Raw genomic sequence first — 21,889 nt, 5'->3', positions numbered from 1 at the left:
GATCCTGTAAGAGAACAGCCACGACCCAGTGGCTAAGAAATGCTGGTCTTACTCATAATTTTTTTAACTTTTGAAGAGGATGGTATTTCAACATTTTCGGAAATTATCATTTTGAAAGTCCTAATGCTAGTCCTAATGCTTAGAGAGCTACCTCAGATAAGAAGACTACTGATACTTAAACATGATTTAAATATTTATATACTTATAGTTAATAAAACAGAGATATTTAAATGAAAGCACTGTAAAGACCTTAAGATAAGTTTGTTTTGCAAAGCTGATATGTGATTGTTGCATGCATGCATGAGTATGTGGAAGATAAGCAGGAAAAACAGAAGGGGAGATATGATTTGAAATCGAAATATATATGAATATGTATAAGACTTTTCTTCTGCAGATCTCAAAATGCTTTATTAAGGAATGCATGCATCTTCTAACATTATATAGATGGAGAAACTGAGACAGAGAGGAGCAAAGTGACTAGCACAAATGTTCACAAAAGGTCAGCAGCAACACAGGGAATAGACTCTAACTCTCCTGGTTCCCAGTCCATTGTCTTGCACTAAATTTGAATCAGGTAGCCTTCATCTTGTGTGTTTTAAATTCAGCTTGTCTGATGATAAACTAGGATGTTGCCACAATAAGTGAAACCAGATTTTTGCTTTAAGAAATAGCAATCAAAAGAACTGATAACAAAAGATACACAATTGCAAACTCAAATTCAGACTTGGTACATACTGAAGCAAGTATATTTCCTGCAAGTTTAATGTAATATGAATATGAGTCGTGAATATTAGAAATAATACATATCATATTTCTTTCTACAGATCTGCCATGTGTTTCAGAGCTGTCTCTCTCCTCTAAATCTTTATCAGTTTTCCTCTGTTCCTCATGATCACTGTTAGTCTTGTCATGGTAGGGCTGTTTTATGAAGCATGCTGGCCCCCCTCATCTTTGCTCACTGTCTCAGTGGAGTCTCCAGCATCATATGTGGAACTTTGTTTAATCCCAAATCCTGAGCTCACGTTCTGCTGTCTCTTTAACCTGAAAGGAAACAAAGTGTGTGACCAGAAAATTAATCAGAAATGCCAGTTATAATTTAAAACAATGGCAGATCAAATGTCTTCCAAGAAAAGTTTTTATCATCACTCAAGTGTAGAGCAGTAAAGTTTAGATCAGACAAGAATCTTGCAGCTCAGTTAACTTTAGGGCACATATCGGATTTTTTAAATTTTTTATTTATTTATTTTTACAACAATTGATTCCTTAATGCACCTAAGGAAAAATAGATACGGTTTTAAATTAACTTATCTGCAATCATCTTTTACAACAAGAAACAGGGTATATATGCTAGCTTACTTATTTTGTGATGACTATGACCCATTATTTATTGAATGGCATTTGTGGACCGTGGTAGCAATGTGTATGAATAGTTTTTTAATCTATTTTGAGCAACAATTGCTGAACCTTCTTTTGGGTAGGAGGAAGGTATAATAAGGCACTGAAATAATCAAGATAACTCAAACCGTTCGTTTACCAGGTTTTAGCGTCTGGGGGGCAGGTGGGAGTAAGGAAATGCCCAGAAACAACCATCCACGTATGGAAAAAATACACTGAGTTTGATAAATTCTACAGTACTTCGCTCAATAACAGTGAGCACAGGTTAACATATTGTAAATTACAGTTAACTCTCATTCTTTAATAACTATTGGGTATTATAATGAAACTTCTACAAAAAATGAGGTTGATATGAATTAAAATAAATGAATCCTCTAGTACAGTGAGATAGGGTCTAATATCCACTGTAATTATTATTGGGGGTTGAGGAGGGAGCCTCATCCCATCTCCCCACCCCTCCCGAGAGGAATTCTGGACTTTATAATTAGGAACTACACTTGTGACTCTAATTTTCATTGTCTTTTGCAGGTTATTGAAACATTATTTTTTTCCAGGCACAGTTTACAGGTTCTGGAAATCAGATACTATTCATTTATATTTTGTTTAAAACAAAATAAACAACAAACAAAAACAAAAACAAGTGTTGCAGACAAGAGAGCCCTAAAATTCTTTTAAAAAATCATTTGTGTTCTGGTTCATTCAGCAAGAACTTTTTGTGTTGCAGTCCAGTCTGTTTTCCAGCAGATCATGGGAAGAGATTATTCCCCTCTATTCGGCATTGGTGAGGCTGCATTTGGAGTATTGTGTCCAGTTTTGGGCCCCCCACTATAAAAAAGATGTGGAGAAGTTGGGGAGAGTCCAGGGGAGGGCAACAAAATCATTAGGGGGCTGGAGCACAAGACTTATGAGGAGAAACTGAGGGAACTAGGCTTGTTTAGTCTGCAGAAGAGAAGAATGAGGGGGGATTTGATAGCAGCCCTGAAAGGGGGTTCCAGGGAGGATGGAGCTAGGCTGTTCTCAGTGGTGGCAGATGACAGAACAAGGAGCAACAGTCTCAAGTTGCAGTGGGGGAGGTCTAGGTTGGACATTAGGAAAAAGTTTTTCACTAGAAGGATGGTGAAGCACTGGAATGGGTTACCTAGGGAGGTTTTTAAACTACGGCTTGACAAAACCCTCGCTGGGATTATTTAACTGAGGTTAGTCCTGCTTTGAGCAGGGGGTTGGACTAGATGACCTCCTGAGGTCCCTTCCAACTCTATGATTCTATGATTATCCTGAAGGATAAAAGCCTTTGTGCCTGAAAGGCTTCCATGTAAAATTACAAAGTCCCTAGTAGACTTCATGGAGTCTCTGGCTCGTCTTATTTAGAATAAAATCTCTCCTTGGGGAAAGGTTTTGTTTCTGATTTTTTAATTTAAAAAAAAAATTACTTTTTTTGGTAGGTTGTTTGAGTGTGGTTTTTGTGGGTTGCAGTCTTTTGGGTAAAAGGGTCATGCTGAGAGTCCTCATATGTCAAATTAAAGCAGATAGAAGGTATGTTTGTTATTTTTTAACACTTGCAAACACAAGAATCTAGTAACAATTACATAATCTTATAAAAATGCAATATAAACCCTTCCAATAAGATTATATTTGTGTAACTCAGGCCCAAATCTTGCAAGTGGCTTCACATGGGCTGAGCTCTGCACTTGCATGGATCCCCACTGGTGTGAATGAGATTCTGCTCACAGATTGCGGCTTGCAGGATCAGGGCCTTTAGGTATAATATGGAAACAATGGGGACAAGTGTAAGTGATGGCAGCATTTGTCCTGCGGAACTATTGATACTAGTGATAATGTGCAAGAAGAAAACAGCCCACAGCAACTTGAGTCACAGAGCCTAGCTTGAATTTAGAAGGCTGGCTGTTAGAAAAACATCAGATTTTCACTCAGACATTGGGAAAATTGGTTGTAGAATTATTAAGAAATGCAGAAACCCATGGTATCATTTTTATATAGTCTCTTTTCTAAATGGAATCACACTTTAAATCTCCCTACACACTGTCAAATAAAAGCTGAATTCTCTTAAAAATATCTATTTGTTATTTGTATTTCCATAGTACTCACAGGCCCCAGTCACAGACCTTATTGTATTAGGTGTTGTACGAACAGAGCAAAATGACAGAAAACATTACATTGTCTACTACAGACATTTATGTAAAATGCAAAGACTAAAAAAAGTCAATTACACTTAAAAGGTAGGGTTTCAAAGTGAAATCTATGTCAATTAGGAGTTGAAGGCCCATTGAAAGACAATACCTTTCTATTTTTCAGTAACAGGTCTTTTAAATGACCTTTATTCTTCTTGTCAATTTTAAGCCTCCAAACTGCTGCCCTTCAGCCTCAGAACACCAATCTCCTGACTGCAAATAAAGCAAATGGACTTGACTATCTCACATGTGTAAAAACAACACACCATGCCATAGGGTTCTAAATGCTTCTTATGTTACATGTTGTTCAGTCCAGACCTGGATAAGATTTATGACAAACAGCTCAGTTTTAAAGAAGGAGATGCAAATGAAATAACTGAGAAAGTTTGGAGAAAAAGGTGTCTGCAGAGGAGTGAAAGAAAACGGGCCAATTCCTCTGGCCCTCAAAGTGGATTTAACTTATCCAGAAATGGCTAGTGAAAAACAAACCCCCTACTCAGGGAAGCTGGCCATAGTAGAAAGCTGGGGGAGGTGACAAACCTGGCTTCTGCACAAGCTGCCTCCCACTAACATGTAGCATAAAAGGATGGAGGAGGTGTGGACAGTGTGTGGCTCAGCTCTGCTATACCCATTCTTCCACTGGTAGAAGGTCACTGTGGCTCACTGATCACCTCTATCTCCATTTTGCCTGAGCTCAAGGTTGAGAATCTGGTCCAGTGTGTAGAGGTGCTTGCCGGTAGTTTGATATTAACAAAGGATCTATCTTTTCAGCCTTAGTACTGAATAGTAAGAGAAGTTTAAAAGTAAAGTGCAGAAACTTTAATGTGGCCATCCCTCTCTGCTTGAAAAAAACAACCTTATTTTCAAAGGATGTGCCTTAACTTTGGTGATAAGACTGGATTCAAAAGAGTGAAGGAATACTATTAGACTGGGTTTTGCTGGAAGGCCTATGATTGACAGCATGTAAAATATTCCCAAGAGCATGTACAATATTGCTAAGATTAGGATAGCAGGATGGGGGAAACTAGTAGAGGACTTTTCTCAAAGAATTGGTAAGGAGGAAATAGCCAAACAGGATGATGAAGAATGACCAAAGATAGTTTATCATTAGTTCAAATTGGACTAAAGTTGCCCCAAGAGGATTTATCCCCTTGTTACTAGTATCCTCAAATGGTTTGAGAACAGAGTCTTTGCAAAACAACAATACTCTCCTGCTGGCCACGTGACTATTCTCTCTCTAGCCTACTGGGAGCACTAGGGTGTTTGGCTACTATCGGGATTGAGAATCATACAAAAGTCTTGCCGTATATAGGGGAGTGTTTGACACATATCACTTACCAAGTGGCACAGACCAAGACTGTTTGGAAGGCCTGACAATAACTGGAATACGCAATAGAGAGTAGAGAAAAAAACACCGGCAAAATAAAATGTAAGGCTACTGAGCTCTGGATAGAAAAGCAAAACATTTTGAAAGCCTGCCTGGCAACAGACAAACAGAAAGCGCTATCAAAGTCAACCAACCAAATCATGGAAATGCACAGTTAGGCAGCAGAATACCATATGTCCACCAATATCTAGTGCAATTGGTACATTAAGAAAGTCATTTAGGTGGTGTCCTATTGTGCCCAGGTATAGTATAACATATGGTACATTTGCTGCTTAACTGTGCATTTCCTCACTTTTGTTGTTTAGCGTCACTAACTTAGAGAGCTCAACTAATGTAGTTTGTGTGTGAATTTTTCTGTTCAATATTTAGAAAAGTCTTTGTTACTGCTTAGAATTAATTTAATGACAGTTCAATTGCCCATAAGTATTAAAAATAGGGTAGGATCTTGTTTACAAATCTAAATGTAATGAGGTAAAACTAGATGGGATTATTTTAAAATAGCAGACTGCTGCTCTTGAATCTATGTAATCACCATTGTTTGTAAATTCAAATCCTCATGCAATTCTCTATAATGTGATCGAGGGGACATCTCAGGGTTGTTGTTGTTTTTAATAATACAGGAAGACTTCCCAAGGAACATATACAGACATACCTAAGAAATGAGGATTGGAGGCAGTATAGTGAGCGATTAATGCACCAGGTATATGGGAGAAAGAACAAGAGAAATTTGGCTCTATAGAAGCGAGTGCCCACCTACATGGGGAGACAGACTATTATTGGGATAACTGAGAGAAAGCAGATCTCTGCAGGGTAGCTGGTCGTGAATTCTAGTGTCTTTGATGGACAGTCTCTCCTCCCATCTAATATCTTCAGAGGGCCACTGCCTCCCTAAAATCCTAGATGTCTTTGTGGGAAGAGAAACATAAGCTGCTCTTCCTCCCATCTCTTGTCATTTGTTCTGAGGAGAGGAGACTTAAGATATGTCTACACTGGAATAAAAGAGCCACTGATTCAGGCTCACAGGGCTAAAAGTTGCTGTGTAAATATTCTGGGTGGAACTGAAGCCTGGGCTCTGGGACCCCATGAAGGAGGGTGAGGTTCCTCTCCTTCTTGGGGTCCCAGAGCTTGAGCTCCAGCCTCAGCCCACATGTCTACCCAGCAATTCTATTGCCCTACAGCCTGAGCCCCGTGACCCCAAGCCAGTGGACCCAGGCCAGCTACAGGTATTTAATTGCTGTGTAGATGGACCCAAAATGGGTCTGCTGAGCTTCCAACACACATCGTGATAGTCTGGCCCATCAGGAAACCATAACCAATGCCGGTTATCACTCTGAAACAACTCAACTCTAACTATATAATAGTGTGAAAGGATGTGACATTTAGACCTGTTTAGATCAATCTGTTTTTGTTTTTTAATTCATTTATATGGGGGCAGAGAGGTGGCAAATATAGTTTCTGCAAAATCTAAATGTTCTTCAGGAAAATGTTGGTTCTGCCAAAATTTTTCTCATTCCTGTTGGGAAAAATGAAAACAAAGGATTTCATTTTTGGACATGCAATGCTTTGGGGGTTCACAAAGACCAGTAAGAGGCTGTGCCACTGCCTGCTCTGTAACCCTGAATTCTTCTGTACTGTGCAACTTTGGCACAAAGTCCTGATGCCACAGTCCTTCCAGTCCCAACTCTTTCCAAAACTGTATCCCCTTCCTTTCCACTAAACCCTCAGAGAAATTATCAAGTTTGCTGCCTCCAAAGAAACAGAACACACACCACCTTATTCGTTTGGCTGAGGATTTTACCTTTCAATCTATTGCATGGCACTGAGGTGGTTTTGTAATAAAACAAGAACACATTTTTTAACAAAGAGCAGATTTTCAAATGCTACGTAAGAACAGAAGACACGGATGTGGTTACAAGTAAAACAAACAAAACAAAAAACCCCATGCTTTCTAATAACTAAAAATTACAGTCTTTGTTTAAACAGGTTTCTTGCCCGTAGTCAGTTTTCAGACACTACAACCCCATTGGTTGAAGGATCCAACTTTTTCAAATTACAAGAACTCTGGGCCCCTTGCCTCCATTGAGTGATGGATAACAAAATGGCTTTTTGTCTCTGCTTATATCTACTCCAAGTTCACTGACTCTGTTTCAAGGGACAGGAACTTTCTCCATCCACTGTTGAGATTCTTAAGTGGTCATATTGCCCCACTTGCTCAGCCTAATAGCTTTGTTTACCTTACTTGTAAATGTGCTTTTCATTGTCCTTGGTCTCACCTTGCTTAATTTACACTGGAGACCCAGTCAAAGCTGCAAAATAACATTCCTGTGTAAGGCTAGGCTTAGACACTGCCCGCTGAACATATTTCTCAGAACACAGCTATAATTCTTTATACATCACCTGTACATACATCACTCAATAATATTAATGACCAGCATGTTACCAGTTTGCGCATGACAATTTACATGACACCTTTTAGATACCTATTATTACAATAGTGAGCTGGGGCAATCAGTGTGTCAGGCCTGATCAGAGTTATGATAGGGAGGGTCCTCTGCCAATTGACATTGAGGGCTCTCTGCGTCACTGGATAGTTTGACAATGTGTTGATCTGAGTTTGCTGTAGTGCTATATAAGAGTTGTAGTTCAGATGCCTTATGCCCCCATTCTCCCCAATGGGCTGGGCTTCCCGCTTGGACTACATATCCCAGGATGCACTGAAATACTGGAGTAATTCTAATGTTCAAGAAATGTTTGTCATGGAAAAAAAAGGGCTAGATCAATCAAATAAGTGATTCACTAGACATAGCTCATTGATCTCTTCTCGCAAATATACTTTCAGATAATAGATCTCAAGTCAAAGAGATATATTATAATCATCTGATCTAATTTTCCATTTCTTTTCTGACCAGGTGTGTACCATTTACCGCTCAATTTATTTTTCTTCAAAAATATTTGTAGTTAATGTTCCACTTCCATGGGAGAAATTGGAGGATTTAATAGCCTTATTTTCTCCATTATATGAAACATCATTCATATTTATAGATAAAAATAACTAATGTCCAAAGTCTTAATTTTTTTTAAACATAGCACATGCTTTGTTTGCAGTATGTGTGCACTTAACAAATAAATAGGTGGTAGTGACTAAGGGGGCATTTAAAAAAAAATTGCAGACAACAGACACATCATCAACCTCAACTCATACTATGTTTCAATTTCAACGCGTACTATGTTTTTTTGGAAAAATAAAAGAGAACCAGATGCTACCTTGTGAAAGGAAATACCTCCACAAATAGCATCTGTCTCCTTGGCGAAATACTCAAGCAATGATGACTGTTGCCTTTAGAATTGCCTTTGGGTTTGGTTCTGGTACTCTGGCTGCTGAAACATCGCCTGGGCTGTTTTTTATTCTGAAACTCTTCAAAAAATGTTTTAAACAAACAAAGTTATTTTTATTACGGTGTGAAAAAAAGCTATTTACTGTCTTAGTGATCTCTAGGTATTAGCCAGAACTTTTGGTGATGCACTTTAACAGGAGGGAGAAGAGGAAAGCAAAAATCCTATTTTCTGCATAAATTTGTGCAGTATGGGCTCAGAGCCATTCTAAGTGCTTTTTCTAGCTCAAAAGCCTTCTAATAAAATTGGAAGTCAAATGTGCAGATAGTCTGTACTGCAATGAAATAGACTTTTCTCTTTTTTTGCATGGGCATTTGGTAAGTGATTTGTTTCTGAATAGGGTGTTGACTATTATGAAATAGATCTTTCTGAAATGGAAAGTGAGACTATCAGCGAATGCACCTATTTTTGGATCCTAATAAGGTATTTATCACTGATATGCATCTATATAAAATTAAATTAAAGGGCTTCTCAGAAGAATAGCATTCAAAAGGGTTTCACTTAGATTTTGGTGGCTCTCTTAAAATGCATGGCTGACAACCCAGGAAATTGCTGTGAATTACTGAGACATGGAAGAAGCAACACTGCACAATATGGGTTAAACTATCATGCATACTGCAACTTTCATAGTAAAAAAACCCAAACTCCTCCATTGTCCTACATCATGGAACAAAATTAGAAGGGGGAAGTAGAATTGTCATATAGGATTTAATAAGTACCTTCACCAGTGAATATTTTATAAGGTGTTCATGATGCTCTGATTAATGCCTAAAAGGCTGAGTTTCAGATGGATTTAATTAGCACCTAATATGCTGTGAGGTGGTGGAGAAGTTCCTGTCCAAGACATAATATCTGATATTCTGATTTAATTAACACATCTGTGCCAGATATCATCAGGTGATTGTCACAGGGCATGAATGAACTGATGAACAGTGAATTATGCCACTCGTGTTTACCAGACGGAAATAATCCAGGGGTAAACTCAACCACCATGCCGTAGGAAATCTTTACTGTTAACAGTAGAGAGTATGCTAAGACTTCATGCTGCATGAAATTTTCTTCAATGTTTCTTTCAAGACTCAGTTTCCACTATGTATCTCCAGAACACAATTTTCTATTGTTTCTTGTCTGACCATTTTCAGTTCCTTGGAATTTTTCGACAAATTCTACTTTTCCTTAAAAAAAAAGCATATGTCTTTTTTTACTTTTAATATTCTCTTCTCATAAACTTCAAATAAGTCTTCTTAGACCTTAGTTTCCCAAGTAAACCCATGGGTTTATAAGACAGTATGCATCACAATACAAAATATAGTTTGGCCAAGGAATTATTGGATTTTTGGGCTTAATTTTTTTCCTAGAAGAAAATACAACACATAAGGCCTGATTCTGATCTCACTTATAATATTGTAAATCAGGAGTAACAGTTTCTAAGTGAAATCAAAGGAGTTATGCTGACATGAAATCAGAGTATGATCCAGAGATAGAACAGTATAAAATAGTTTTGGTAGACTGTGCAGCGAACATTTCAAACATAGGAGTTGTTAACTACAATACAACCGGTAAAGGATACAGCAAGAACAAAGTCCAATTAAAACAAACTATACCTAAATGCAACTTCTGGTGTCAATAAGCTTTTCCAACCAATTCCAATCCAGAATCTTACATTAAAATTTACGTTTTCTAGACCTGATGCATGAATGGGGATTTAAAAGGTCCCAGTTCATCTTCAGACCCTGAGATAATCCCTCACCTCTGGTCAACTGCATTTACATATTCCTCTATTTACAGTTAAAAGCTGCCCTTTTAATCTTTGATGATTCCTGACTCAGGAACATTCAAAGAAAATTCTTCTTGAAAAGAAAACTCTTCCCTTCTTCATTACCTTAACATCATCAAATGGGGACATAATCTGGTGTATGTATTTTTCTGGTAACCTTCAACTCTACAGACTGGAAGAGCCTGAGGTGCATTGTTTTTGGGAGCCCTAATCAGCATTGGACCCCAGGTTTTGGCTCCAAATTTTGAGCATACCTTCAGTCCATTGAAAAGAATGTCTGTCACAACATATAATGCAGCCATTTTTATAATGCAATTTATATGATAAAGTAATTGAACTTTCTTGACTATGCTGCCATACACAAACATACTAAACGAGTACTCAATCTAAATTACTTGCCGTAGACAGAGGAAAACAACAAGAATGAACAAATGTAAAGTTAGCCTGACAGAACATAACATATACATCTCCAACATAACAGGCTGAAGTTCTTTACAAACAGACTGTTGAACACAGCACACAGGAACAGTTTTATCACATGCATTACCCAGGAGACAAAATTCATAATAGCTTCCCAGGTACATACATTAAAAAAATGACAAAAGAGGAATGTAAAAGTATGACCTGTGTGGGAAATTTGTGGGGTTTTGGTTTTTTTAGCAGCAAGATACTCCTAAGAAAGTGCATTTGGCACATGCTCCTTTTCAGTTTCCTCCTCTACATGTGCATTTGATTTTGTACAGTAATATTTTCACTTACATAATCTTCAGGCCCATAAAAACCATTTCCTTCCCAGTAAATACATGGTTGCCAGCTTCAATTTCAATTCTATTTACCCGCTCAGAACTCTTATCTTTTAACAGCTGCTCAATATGTGTCTTTATTATCTCCCCTTTTACCTCTACCCGGTATGCCACCGTTTCAAATCTTCCTTCGCCACAACCCATTTCCTTTCTCCTATGAGAATTTGAATCAAGCCTTTTGGTCTAGGTGTAGCATCTTGGAAGCCATTTGATGTGGCTTCTTTGCTCTGTGCTTTTTTCATGTCTAGTTCTTTTGCTTAAATCTGGTTTAAATAAACCAAAGTAATGTACACATAAAAACCAAAAGGCATAACATTTCATAAGTACACATATCACCCTTCCAAATACGAAGTTACATGTAAATACCTGTAGGGTAAAACTACTCAAGACACAACTTAACACACCAAAATATTATTCTATAAAATGCCTCCTGCAGTTGCCACATCTAGAAATTACTTTATAGTCATAGAATGAAAATGACATGGGTGGAAATCCGGAATTCACTATATTTAGCCCTGGACAGGTGCCAAAAACACACTGCTGGACTGTGACAGTATTGAAGTCTGATATCTCATGGAGTGGCAGGGCTAGCAACAAATGCTATACATCATTGCAAAGATGTGATTATGAGCTTTCCAATGGTGCAGAGCATTTATTTCAAACCTTGTGAGGCTCTGAGATATGAGAGTGTGAATGTATATCATTCCAATTGCTATCTTCTACCCTGCCCCAACTTGAATTTTGACATGATAGTGGCTGCTGTCTCACAAACTGTTAGAGATAGAAACCAAATCCACAGCCACATATTATCTGAAAGTTTGAAAACCCAACTTTCAAATGTTACAAAGCATTAATCTCTCGCTCTGTGGTTTGTAAGCTTTTCAGTGCTACAGTTATGTTGGAATTGAAGTGGGAAGCAAAAACTAGAAGAAAAGAATCAGAATGAGACAGTTAAGGTTTCATTATCATAGGACCAACCAAGTCTGATGGACAAGGGCAAGTGCCTTCAGGGCTAGTAGTGTTTTACAAACATGCAAACAGAAAATAAAAATAATTGATCCCTAAATTCAAATAAACCAGGCTAATGAGTAAGGAGAAGTAAAACAGTTAAAAGGAGGTACCAGGTGTCTTTTTTACTTTATCCATAGATCTTTAAGGATGGATTTATTTAATGTTTATCAAATTAATAGATCAAAGTATTTTGCTGCTTAGCATGGGTATTGTCTTTTTTAGATTCGCATTAGCACAACAGTCAAACAAAAGAAGAAAAGGTTTCCTATGTTTTTCAAATAAATTATGTACAGTAAATTCTAGGATATTCAATGGAGCCTAAGGCTGCAAGGAGCCCAACTTGCATTGAAATTCAATAGGAGTTGGGCACCTAATTCCCTCAGTCTCCTTTTAAAATCCCAGCTGTAGAGCTGAATAGATTTTCAGGTGTCTCTAAAACTGGCTGTACCATTTGTGGAAAATGATGCTATTCATCAACTCAGCTAATGCACCATCTCACATAGCTAGCTCATATGCAGAAGACAACATGGAAAAGTAAGTTTCTCTCAGTATCTGCACTTATCTGCTAAGAAAAGTGGCATACCCAAGTTAAGGTGAAGTGCTGACACCTCAAGTTACAAGGGTTAATTTAACATGACCTTGGCAGTAATGTCTATTGTAGATAATAGGTTTCAGAGAAAAAAAGTGTCCAAATCATTTCTCAAACATTCTTGCTTTTAACTGCAAGTATAGAAATCCACTTGTGTCATTTCTTTTTCTTCTTGAATGATTAGGTATATATTATGTCTTATTCAGTGAAAATCCCACTCTCACTATATCCAACTATTTCCTCACAGATCATGAGTAAACCTCACATTTCCGAATTCCTCACAACACCCTAATGGCTACATTGCTTTGTTATCTAGTTATGTGAAGACTTAAACTGAAAAATCCAAAATCTTGACTTCATCTTGGTCTGTGAGTTTATATGCCTCCAGAAATTAGTAGCATATAGTGAGTTACATGCTATAGCAGAAATTTCTTCTTTTGGGAATAGAAATTGATTTTGTTTTTTGTCACCTTGGCATATACAGGCTTCAGAGCATATCCTCCGATTTATTCTCTAAAAATCATGCATTCATATGAACAGCAGACAATTTGGAACAAGCATCATTTTAGGTGGTGAAAGACAGTAACACCATGTGAAAAAATAACTATTTGTCCAGCATCTAGAGGTTCCTACAATTCCATAAATATAAAGGGATTTTATACAAAGTGAAATATTCCCAAAAGAAACTGGTGTATAATTAGGTCATTGGAATACATCCTGAAGAAAATGACACTAAGTACCATGGCTAATCTAGAAATCTATGCCACAAACAGGATTTCTTATATATTTTAAGTGAACACAAAGAGTGAGAGTGAAATGATATTTTGTTCATTGCATTTATATTTCACTTAGGGTAGCTTCTAAACAGGTCGAGTTTCTTATTGTCTTTGTTTTTAGGCGTGGTGCCCTGGCCACCTTGCCTATCTCGTTGGTTGGCCGCGTCAACCACCAGGGTCCCAGGAGCTGGGTGAGTATATAGGAATTCAAACCGCTCGGATGGTACATAGTATTTCTTCTCAGCACCCTTTGAGGTGAGAGCAACCAAGGCAGGGTTTGCCAGAGAGTCTTGGCCAACTTGAGGATTCTCTTGTGTACTGGCAGGGCCACTCTAGATGGTCCCGCCTACCCAGCTATCCAGAAGAGGGGGTCCTGCTCCTCGGAGAGCTCCTTCAGCTCAATATTTAAGGAGCTCTTGATTGGCCCTGAAGTCAGGGAGGGGTGCCTTATGGTCCCTGGTGGCCACCTCATCAGGGGAAGAGGAGAAGGATTGTGGAAGGGGCCCCGTGGAGGGTGCCTCCTCAGGGTCCGATTCCTCCTCCGAGGAATGGCCCTTAGCCACTTGGCTAGGTGGGGGGCTACCGGGTATGTTACTGAAGATGGGACAGATACAGTGCCCTGTCCTATCTGCGCCCCCCATGAGCCCCAGTAGGGCCACTGCCATGGTCCTTGCAGCCACCCCGGTGCTGGTATCGGTGCCAGCTGTGGTGCATTGGAGCGGGACTTGCCCTTGCAGGACCCCGAGCCGCTAGAGCGATGCCGGCAGTACCTGCGACTCCTGCCTGTCTTCACCGGGGACCTGCTCCATGACGACCCTGACGAAGTCGAGGAGTGTCAGTACCACCGCGAACAGTGCTGATGGGTAGGCGTGCGGCTCGACGAGCTGGAGGAAGACGACCTCCGTCTCGGTGCCGAGGACTTCCGGCGTCGCTTCCCCTTCAAGAACCGGGAGCGGTGCCGTCCATGTCTCCTCGGTGCCGAGCCCGACTCTGAGGATCGCGATCGGTGACGGGTAGCGGTGGTGTGCGCCGTCAGTGCAGGATCCTTCGGCACCGGGATCCATGCCAGACTGCGCTCCGGGGATTAGGACCGGTGCCGTGGAGGCGAAGGACTCGGTGCCGTGGTGCGGGAGCTGCGCACATCACATGAGGCAGATCTGGATCGGCGCCACCTCGAGCACGAAGCCTCTGGTGCCACGGACCTTCTTCGGCGCCGCGGTGAGGAGGAGCTCGACAACTCATAGTCGGAGCTATGAGGGGAGCCGGCACACTCTACCCTCTCTTGCCATATGGAGTGAGACTTGGTCGTTGACTGGAGTCTCAACCACCCACCTGAGGCACCCAGCGTGGGATTACCTTGGGACACCGGTCCCTGCACCCTCAGCCGAGGGGGGGGACGAAGGCATGGGCATGGCCATCAGGGCGCGTGCCATGTGGAACTCCTCCAGCGTCGACGGTCCTTGCAGGGGTGCTCCCCCACCTCCAGGAGTCGGGGGAGGCTCCCCGTATGGAGATGCAGGTGCCGGAGTAGACTCAATGGGCCGTGGCCGGTGCATCTCCCAACTCGACCCCAGCCACACAGGTGGTGCGGGGGAGTCCTTGCGCTCGGTGCCCTGGCACTTCCTTTTCTTCAGCACCGGTGACTGGCGTTGGGTCGACTCCGGTGCCGGTGGGGCGCTCCGCACCGAGGAGACGCTCGGTGCCACAGGGGAACGCGTGGGTTCAGAGTCCGGGCGGAGTGCTGCCTCCATTAAGATGGCCTTCAGCCAGATGTCTCTCTCCTTCTAAGTCCGCGGCTTGAAGGCCTTACATATTTTGCACTTGTCCCAATGATGCTACTCCCCCAGGCATTTGAGGCAGCGATCGTGGGGGTCGCTCACAGGCAAGGGTTTGCTGTAAGCGGCACAGGCTTTAAAACCTGGAGAGCCAGGCATGGCCTGACTCTAAGCCCCTAAGGGCACTTATCTATTCTATTTCTAAACTATCTACACTTAAACTATTTAACACTAAGTACTTAACTACTAACAACTAGAACAGTTCAAAAAGGGAATGCTGCTTGCTAGAAGGCAAGAGGCAAGACGTTCCAGTAACCGTCACGGGCGGAAAGACGGAACTGAGGCTGCAGGGTCAGCGGTGCCTCATATACCGCGGCATGAGCGCGGTACTTCAGGGGGCGCCTAAACCGACCCTACGGGGTATGCTAAGCGGAAAAAATTTCCAGGAACCAGTGCACGGTGGTGTACACTCACCTATATTGGAATGGATATGAGCAATCACTCGAAGTAGAAGTTCATTTTTGGTTTGACACAAAACAGTTTTTAAAAAATATTTCCAGGGTTCCCAGAAAACCAAAAAATCCATTATTCACCCAGCTCTAAGCTTGATCTTTTACTTAGAGCCTCTTCCTTTCATATTGTGATCACTTGGTGTCTTTTAATAAAACTTTAAGCTTCTCTGAACAGGAACACAATTATTTAATTTGTCTATAAAACCCAGTGCACATCTATAGCACTATAGAAATAAAAAGTAATTAAAGCTTCAAGACTTCTTTGATCATATAGTTCACTGATTTCTAAAGCAATAAAAAGAAAGCTCTGTGAAATTTCCTTTTTATATTCCTCCTGCAACCTTTGAAATATATTTTTTCTGTGTGTCCTGTGAAGGACTGTATACACTTGCCGGGCTTTTAAAAAAACAACTGTTCACTCCTCTGATTAAAATCCCACATAAATTTATATGCAGATTAGTTGTGGGCTTTGGACATTTGGCCAGTTGCCCAATGGGCATTTAGTGATGCAAAAGTGGTCTATCATTCACCTACAGTAACAAAAAGGGAATTTTCAAAATATATTGGAAGTAAAAAAAACCATGGAAAACGTACAAAAATGGTAGTCTTATAAACAATGGTGGAAAATTAGGAATAGAAGATAATAATTATTTTCCAATCAGTCTTTATTCTGCAGTAGAACTGAACTGCCCAAATTAGAATTACATGCAACAACAGAAATTGTTATTAAAAAATTAGAAGCTCTTAGAGCAGAAAAATCCCCAAGTTAAAGGAAATGAGAACAGAAACTAGTGAAATGGTAACTTTGAAATGGAAAATGCTGGGACTGCACTTTGGATACTGGGAGAGAAATCCTTGCTCTTAGAACTCTATTCAGTGAAGTACTCCTTGCATTCAGATATCTCTTGTCTAGTACATTTTTATTGTATAACTTTATCAGCTGCATCAGGGTTTCCAAACGACATGAGCAACCCATATAAGTGAGTTTTTCTATTTCAGACAAAATCAACATGGTGTAGCAATTTCACATGGTACAGAGAAAGATGAGCAGAGAGTCCAGTCTCTGCAGGAGCATCTTACTCTTTAGATCATGATTTACCTCTGCCCCATCTAACCCAGTGGTATTTCCTCACGTACTGGGATGATTCTAAGCATGCTAAAGAAAAAAATACCATATTTGAGCCTCAGGAATTCTAGAAACAGTTTCTAGGCAACCATATTAAAAGATATGCTTGTCACCTTTAGGGCCAAATTTCCCTTTGCTGGCAACTGCTACTACTAACTCAATAAATTCCTGTTTTCTAATCCAATTCACAAAGAAAAAAAATCTAAGGAACTTTATTTTGCCTTATCAGGTGAAAGTTAGGCCAGAATATGATAAAATGTCAAATTAACATCTTCATTACACATTCTTTGTTTAAAATATTAAATAGATGGTTGTGACTGAATTCATACCCTCCATATTATTGTAATAATATTCATACAAAATATGCCTTGCAAGGAATCATTTGAAAACTAATAACTCACTGTCAAATAATATCCTGGTGAAATGTGTGTAGCAACCTTTTATATAAAGTTATGAACATAAACTGAAATTATGACTGAAATGTGTTTACCAGACAAGTCTGGAGAGGAGGTAAACCTATTCCTCAAAGTCAAGAACAAGCTAAAGCCTCTAGCCAGGTGTCATCAAAGTTGAGAGACAGCCACCTATCAAGAGGCCATTCTTTGGCAATAAAGGTGGGTGGGGGAGGGAAGGAACAGGTTTCTGCATTTAAGCAAGCAACAATATGGAACCTCTTTCACCATGAGACTTCATGTCTCCATCCTCACAATGGGAAGGAACTTTACCTAGGGGTAACCCTCAGGAAAATGCATCTCAAAGGGTGACTGGACTATAAAATGAGGGGCAAAACACCCCAGTTATTCTCTCTCTCGCTCTCTCTTTCACCTAAGATGACAAAGGAAACATCTTTTGCACTTTGGATGGGGCTCTGACCTAAGAATTTGATTAACTTTGGTGCTGGAAATCTATGGTAAGGATTTTACCTTGAACCAAGTCTAGTTTGTTAAGTTTCAGCTATTAGAAATTGTTTTATCTGTATTTCTTTTGTAACCATTTCTGACTTTAATACCCTAGACCTGTACTCACTTAAAATCTCTCTCTTTCTGTAGTTAAATCAACTTGTTTTATTTTTTAATCCAAATTAATCCAGTGTTGTGATTAAACTGAACTCTTTACGTAATTCCAGTTAAAAAGCAAATGGTTGAATACTGACCCCTTACAAGAGCCTATAATTTCTGAGCAGTCCAGGACAGGACAGCGCTGGACAATGCAGAACATATGTTTTTTGGAAAATTCAAGACTAGGAATGTGTTGGGGCCACCTGCAACTGGTAACCAAGGCTGGTGGAAGCCCGAGTGTGACTGGGTGTGTTGCTGACAAGCTGTAGCTATACATAGGTACTCAGGGTGTGACCTGCATGCTGTGTGGCTGTTTTTGAGGGGTGCAGATTGGGAACTACAGCAACAAACCATTTTGAGGCTCCCAAGATTGCAGGGCAGGTCGTGACAAAACTCCTCACAGGTCCTGGTATTGGACTCCAGCAAGACTGTACTCAACTAAATTAAGAGTGCAAAATGTTGGAAGTGTCACTATTCTTTTGCATCTCTGTCACATATACTTTAATCTGACAAAAATAGGCTCCCACTGGCACGAAGTCTGCAATATTATTTCTCCAGTTTAAATTTTCCCATTGAACCATCAGTCAAACTCTGGCTATTAGATTAGATGAAGATACTCACATTTTATATATCTTTAACAATCGATCAAACAACAACAAAAACCCACAACTTTCAGTTTTGGCTGAAATGACATTCTTTAAAAGAGCTCTCCTGTGCCACTGGATATATCAAGATCCTTCCTCTATAATCAAATGGAAATGGGAGATTACCTCAGCATTATCATGAAAATATTATTAATTCAGAAGAGAAAATACCATATTATATGTTATAAATCTCACCTACCTGGTAACATATCACTTCTCTAACCAGTTGTCTATACTCCTCACTTACTTTTCTAAGTTTTTTCCCTATTTTTCTCACTAGTCTCTTACTTAATCTTCAGAATCTGCTTTCAGTCCTAACTGAGAGCAAATGTTCTGGTTTTCAATCCTGGCTAGAATACTGAAATAGGAAAAAAAAAATAGGCAAAGTTTCTTTGGAAGCATTAGTTTTTCTGACTTAGCACACAAAGCTCTGTAACGTAATATGTCTGCACAGTAAACTCTTTGTGCTTCAGAAGACAACTGATGAGTGTTGTCTAAATTATCTCAGCCTGTCTGTGTTTAAGGATATACTGTAAACCGTAGATGTACTAAATAGATCCTAAAATACAAAAATAAAATCCCACTTTGTCAAAAATAAATTGATTTAACCAAACATAACATGCAAAACAAACCTTTTTTGCTGAAATTTGGAAGCACCTTACAGTAAGGCCAGGGACAATAAATGATTGCCATTAAAAGGTCACATACCTTCGATTCTCACACAATAGTACCTAACATACCACCGTATTTCATTATGTAGTATCTCAGATACAACTATGTGAGAATTGTGGATAAAAGTTGACTTCTTGATGACAACCACTGTAAGTCTGTGATGATACTTTATTGTAGATACCTCATGTTTATGTCTACTGAAATGCCTTTAATGAGCTGTATTTATGGGCAAGCTGTCAAAATCAAGCACTTAATTGCTATTCATAAGTTTCTTTTATGTGAAGTGGGTAACACATGCAGAGAATGATTATATATAATTAATAGTAAATACAAGTCATTGAGTAAGGCTTGCAAGTGAAAAGTTAAAAGTGTGATAACTACATTCCTCTAAAAGAGAATATGTAGGGCAAATCTTAGCTTTTGCTTCTGCTAGTAATAGCTCCAAATGATCATCTAAAATAGAATGCTGCATATTACTATTTAATGGCTTGAAAAAAGTACTTCTGGCAGTCTCTAGAGGATGAAATGTGTGCTGAGACTTGATAAGCACTTTTAATGGACTTAATTAAACTTTTAAGAACAAAGAAGAGAGCTACTGACTGACACAGAAATGATAAATTGTTTGTTGAAGGACCTTTGTGACTGCAAAGATAGAGTAATGATTGCAGGAAATGCTTGAAAAACAAAACAAAACCCTTACCTATATGACAACTAGCCAGTCCTAGAATTTGGACAAATTTATAATATCCAATCCAGAGTCATTCATTTACTATGGTATTTAGAGAAAAGTTCACATTGTCTTAGTAAACAGTATTTAAATGGAAGTGCCTTTTCTTTTATAACCTATTGGAAACTGTTGTGGAGCTTTTTAAAAGTTCTCTTTGGAAGTAAAGTTACTTTTCAAGATTATAGTATTCAGTATTAGTGGAGCAACACGTGGCTATTTAAGTACCTAGCTAATAATTCTATTTGTCATTCTTCAAATGGTATTTGTGTTTAATGTCTGAACAATTTTAGCAAGGAACAATCACTAATTTTAAGGACACAGTTACATGGTACTCTCTCTTTCAACACTGACTACAACAGAAACCATTTAAAGTCACCCACTACTTCACCCTAGTTCCGACCAATGTCTGTGAGCTATTACTGTTCTGTTCTCTATTTTGTATGTTAACCATTCAATCAGTTAAATCCCAGGAGAGAAAAATGAGTTCTCTCTACATATTAGGAACTTCCATAAACAAGCTCTCACCCTGTTAAATAACATTTTTCATCTCCTAAACCTAATCATTTGTTGTCCTCAGCAATTACTGACTTTACAAAAATAATTCTCCAGTAATACAACAGACTCGCTCCACTGATGAAGCAACCCATATCTAACTTGAGAACAAGAAAAGACTCTTCTCATCTCATCCCTAGGAGTTATATAACATTGGGGCACTTACAGTGCTTACAGAATCCCAGAAATCCCAACTAAGATCAGACTGAAAATTCTTTCAGGAAGACACATTCCAACAAGTGAGCTTTCTCAGACAAGAAGATCAGTTTATACAAGTATTATCAATTTCAGTTATAGGCATAACAGCAAGAAATCCAACCTTGTTTTGAACTAATGAAAAGTCTTAAGACATGTATGTGACAGCTCAGGCATCAATGCAGAAACATTCTTCATGCAGAAACATTCTCTGTAGACTGAAAACAAACTTGGATGGCTGCTATATGCCCTCCTAAGAGTTAAGAAACGGAAAGCTACATTAATATTTAAGTTAAAACACTTGCATTAAGGTCTCAACAAGCATGTAAGTGGAAAGAATATCTTGAATTGACTGAGTGAACACCTACACAGAGAAGCTGGGTCAGTAGTGCAGGATCTCTACAGCTTACTGTATGTATCTTGTATTCATTTCCATTTTTCCTGCTCTTTTTCAGCTGCATCTTTCTTGCCTCTTTCTCCTTGTTTGTGATAATTATCTACTTTAAAATAATTCACCTTTGGGGTGATTTGATGTCTCAGCAGCTGGTAATGGGATATTTCAGCCTTTACAATTCCAGTTCACTTCAAGCAGGGGTTGAGTGTTACCACCTCATGGTGTGCAGTGGTCTATATAGAATGAATCTGGTGCTCACACTTATGCTGTGTAGAATATGGAAGTTTCATTTTACAAGGGAATTTGAGATTTCAAAGTTTGTTTTCATTCCAAACAATAACCAAAAATTGCAAGTCTTCTGTGAATGAACACAAAAGTGTCAGGTCAATTGAAACATTTAATTTTGACGAAATAAGAACATTAAATTTTGATTTAGACTATTTAAATGTTTTATTATACTATAATATATATGTGACAGAATATACCCAGGTTCACACACTACACACTATTGTAATAAGTTTTGTATATAGCATGTTTTGTAAGGTATCATTTGAAAACTCCTAATTTGCTGATCAGTATTGTCATGATAAAATATGTGTGGCAATGATGTATGTAAAGCTATAAGATTTCCCTGTTATGGTGTTATTAACACATGTTCCAAAACCCACAGCTCCCTCCCCATACAGAAGTTGGCACACAGGTCTGTCCTAAACAAAGGAATGTGTGCTCTGCTTAATTTGCATTTAAGCAGTAAACAGAGTCATCAAGCAGTAAGGGAAACAAAGAAAGCTCAAGCAGGTGAGAAAAAGCCAGCAGGGAACATCTTTCCATACAGACTCTTTGTCTCTTGGTTCTCAGCTGGAAACGTTTTTCAAGAGGGGGACTGAAACTATAAAAAGGTGGGACAAACACCA

General features: G+C 39.2%; 1 protein-coding gene across 2 annotated transcripts in view; it reads right to left on the bottom strand.

The window, feature by feature from the left end:
* Positions 1-717: 717 nt before the first annotated feature.
* The window catches only part of CCDC102B (coiled-coil domain containing 102B), a 266,993-nt gene continuing 245,821 nt past the window's right edge, over positions 718-21,889 (bottom strand). For both annotated transcript variants that reach the window (XM_067537430.1, XM_067537431.1), the window contains one exon: positions 718-1,041. In XM_067537430.1, coding sequence (XP_067393531.1) covers positions 924-1,041 — 118 coding nt within the window. In that variant the 3' untranslated portion in view covers positions 718-923. The remainder of the gene's footprint in view (positions 1,042-21,889) is intronic.

This window comes from Emydura macquarii, unplaced genomic scaffold (genome assembly GCF_026122565.2).
Source record: "Emydura macquarii macquarii isolate MOO-44397 ecotype Brisbane River unplaced genomic scaffold, CSIRO-AGI_Emac_v2 contig_431, whole genome shotgun sequence".
In the NCBI taxonomy this organism is placed as follows: domain Eukaryota; kingdom Metazoa; phylum Chordata; order Testudines; family Chelidae; genus Emydura; species Emydura macquarii.
The sequence above is the reverse complement of the archived record's forward strand: the minus strand, read 5'-3'. Positions and strand labels throughout refer to the sequence as shown.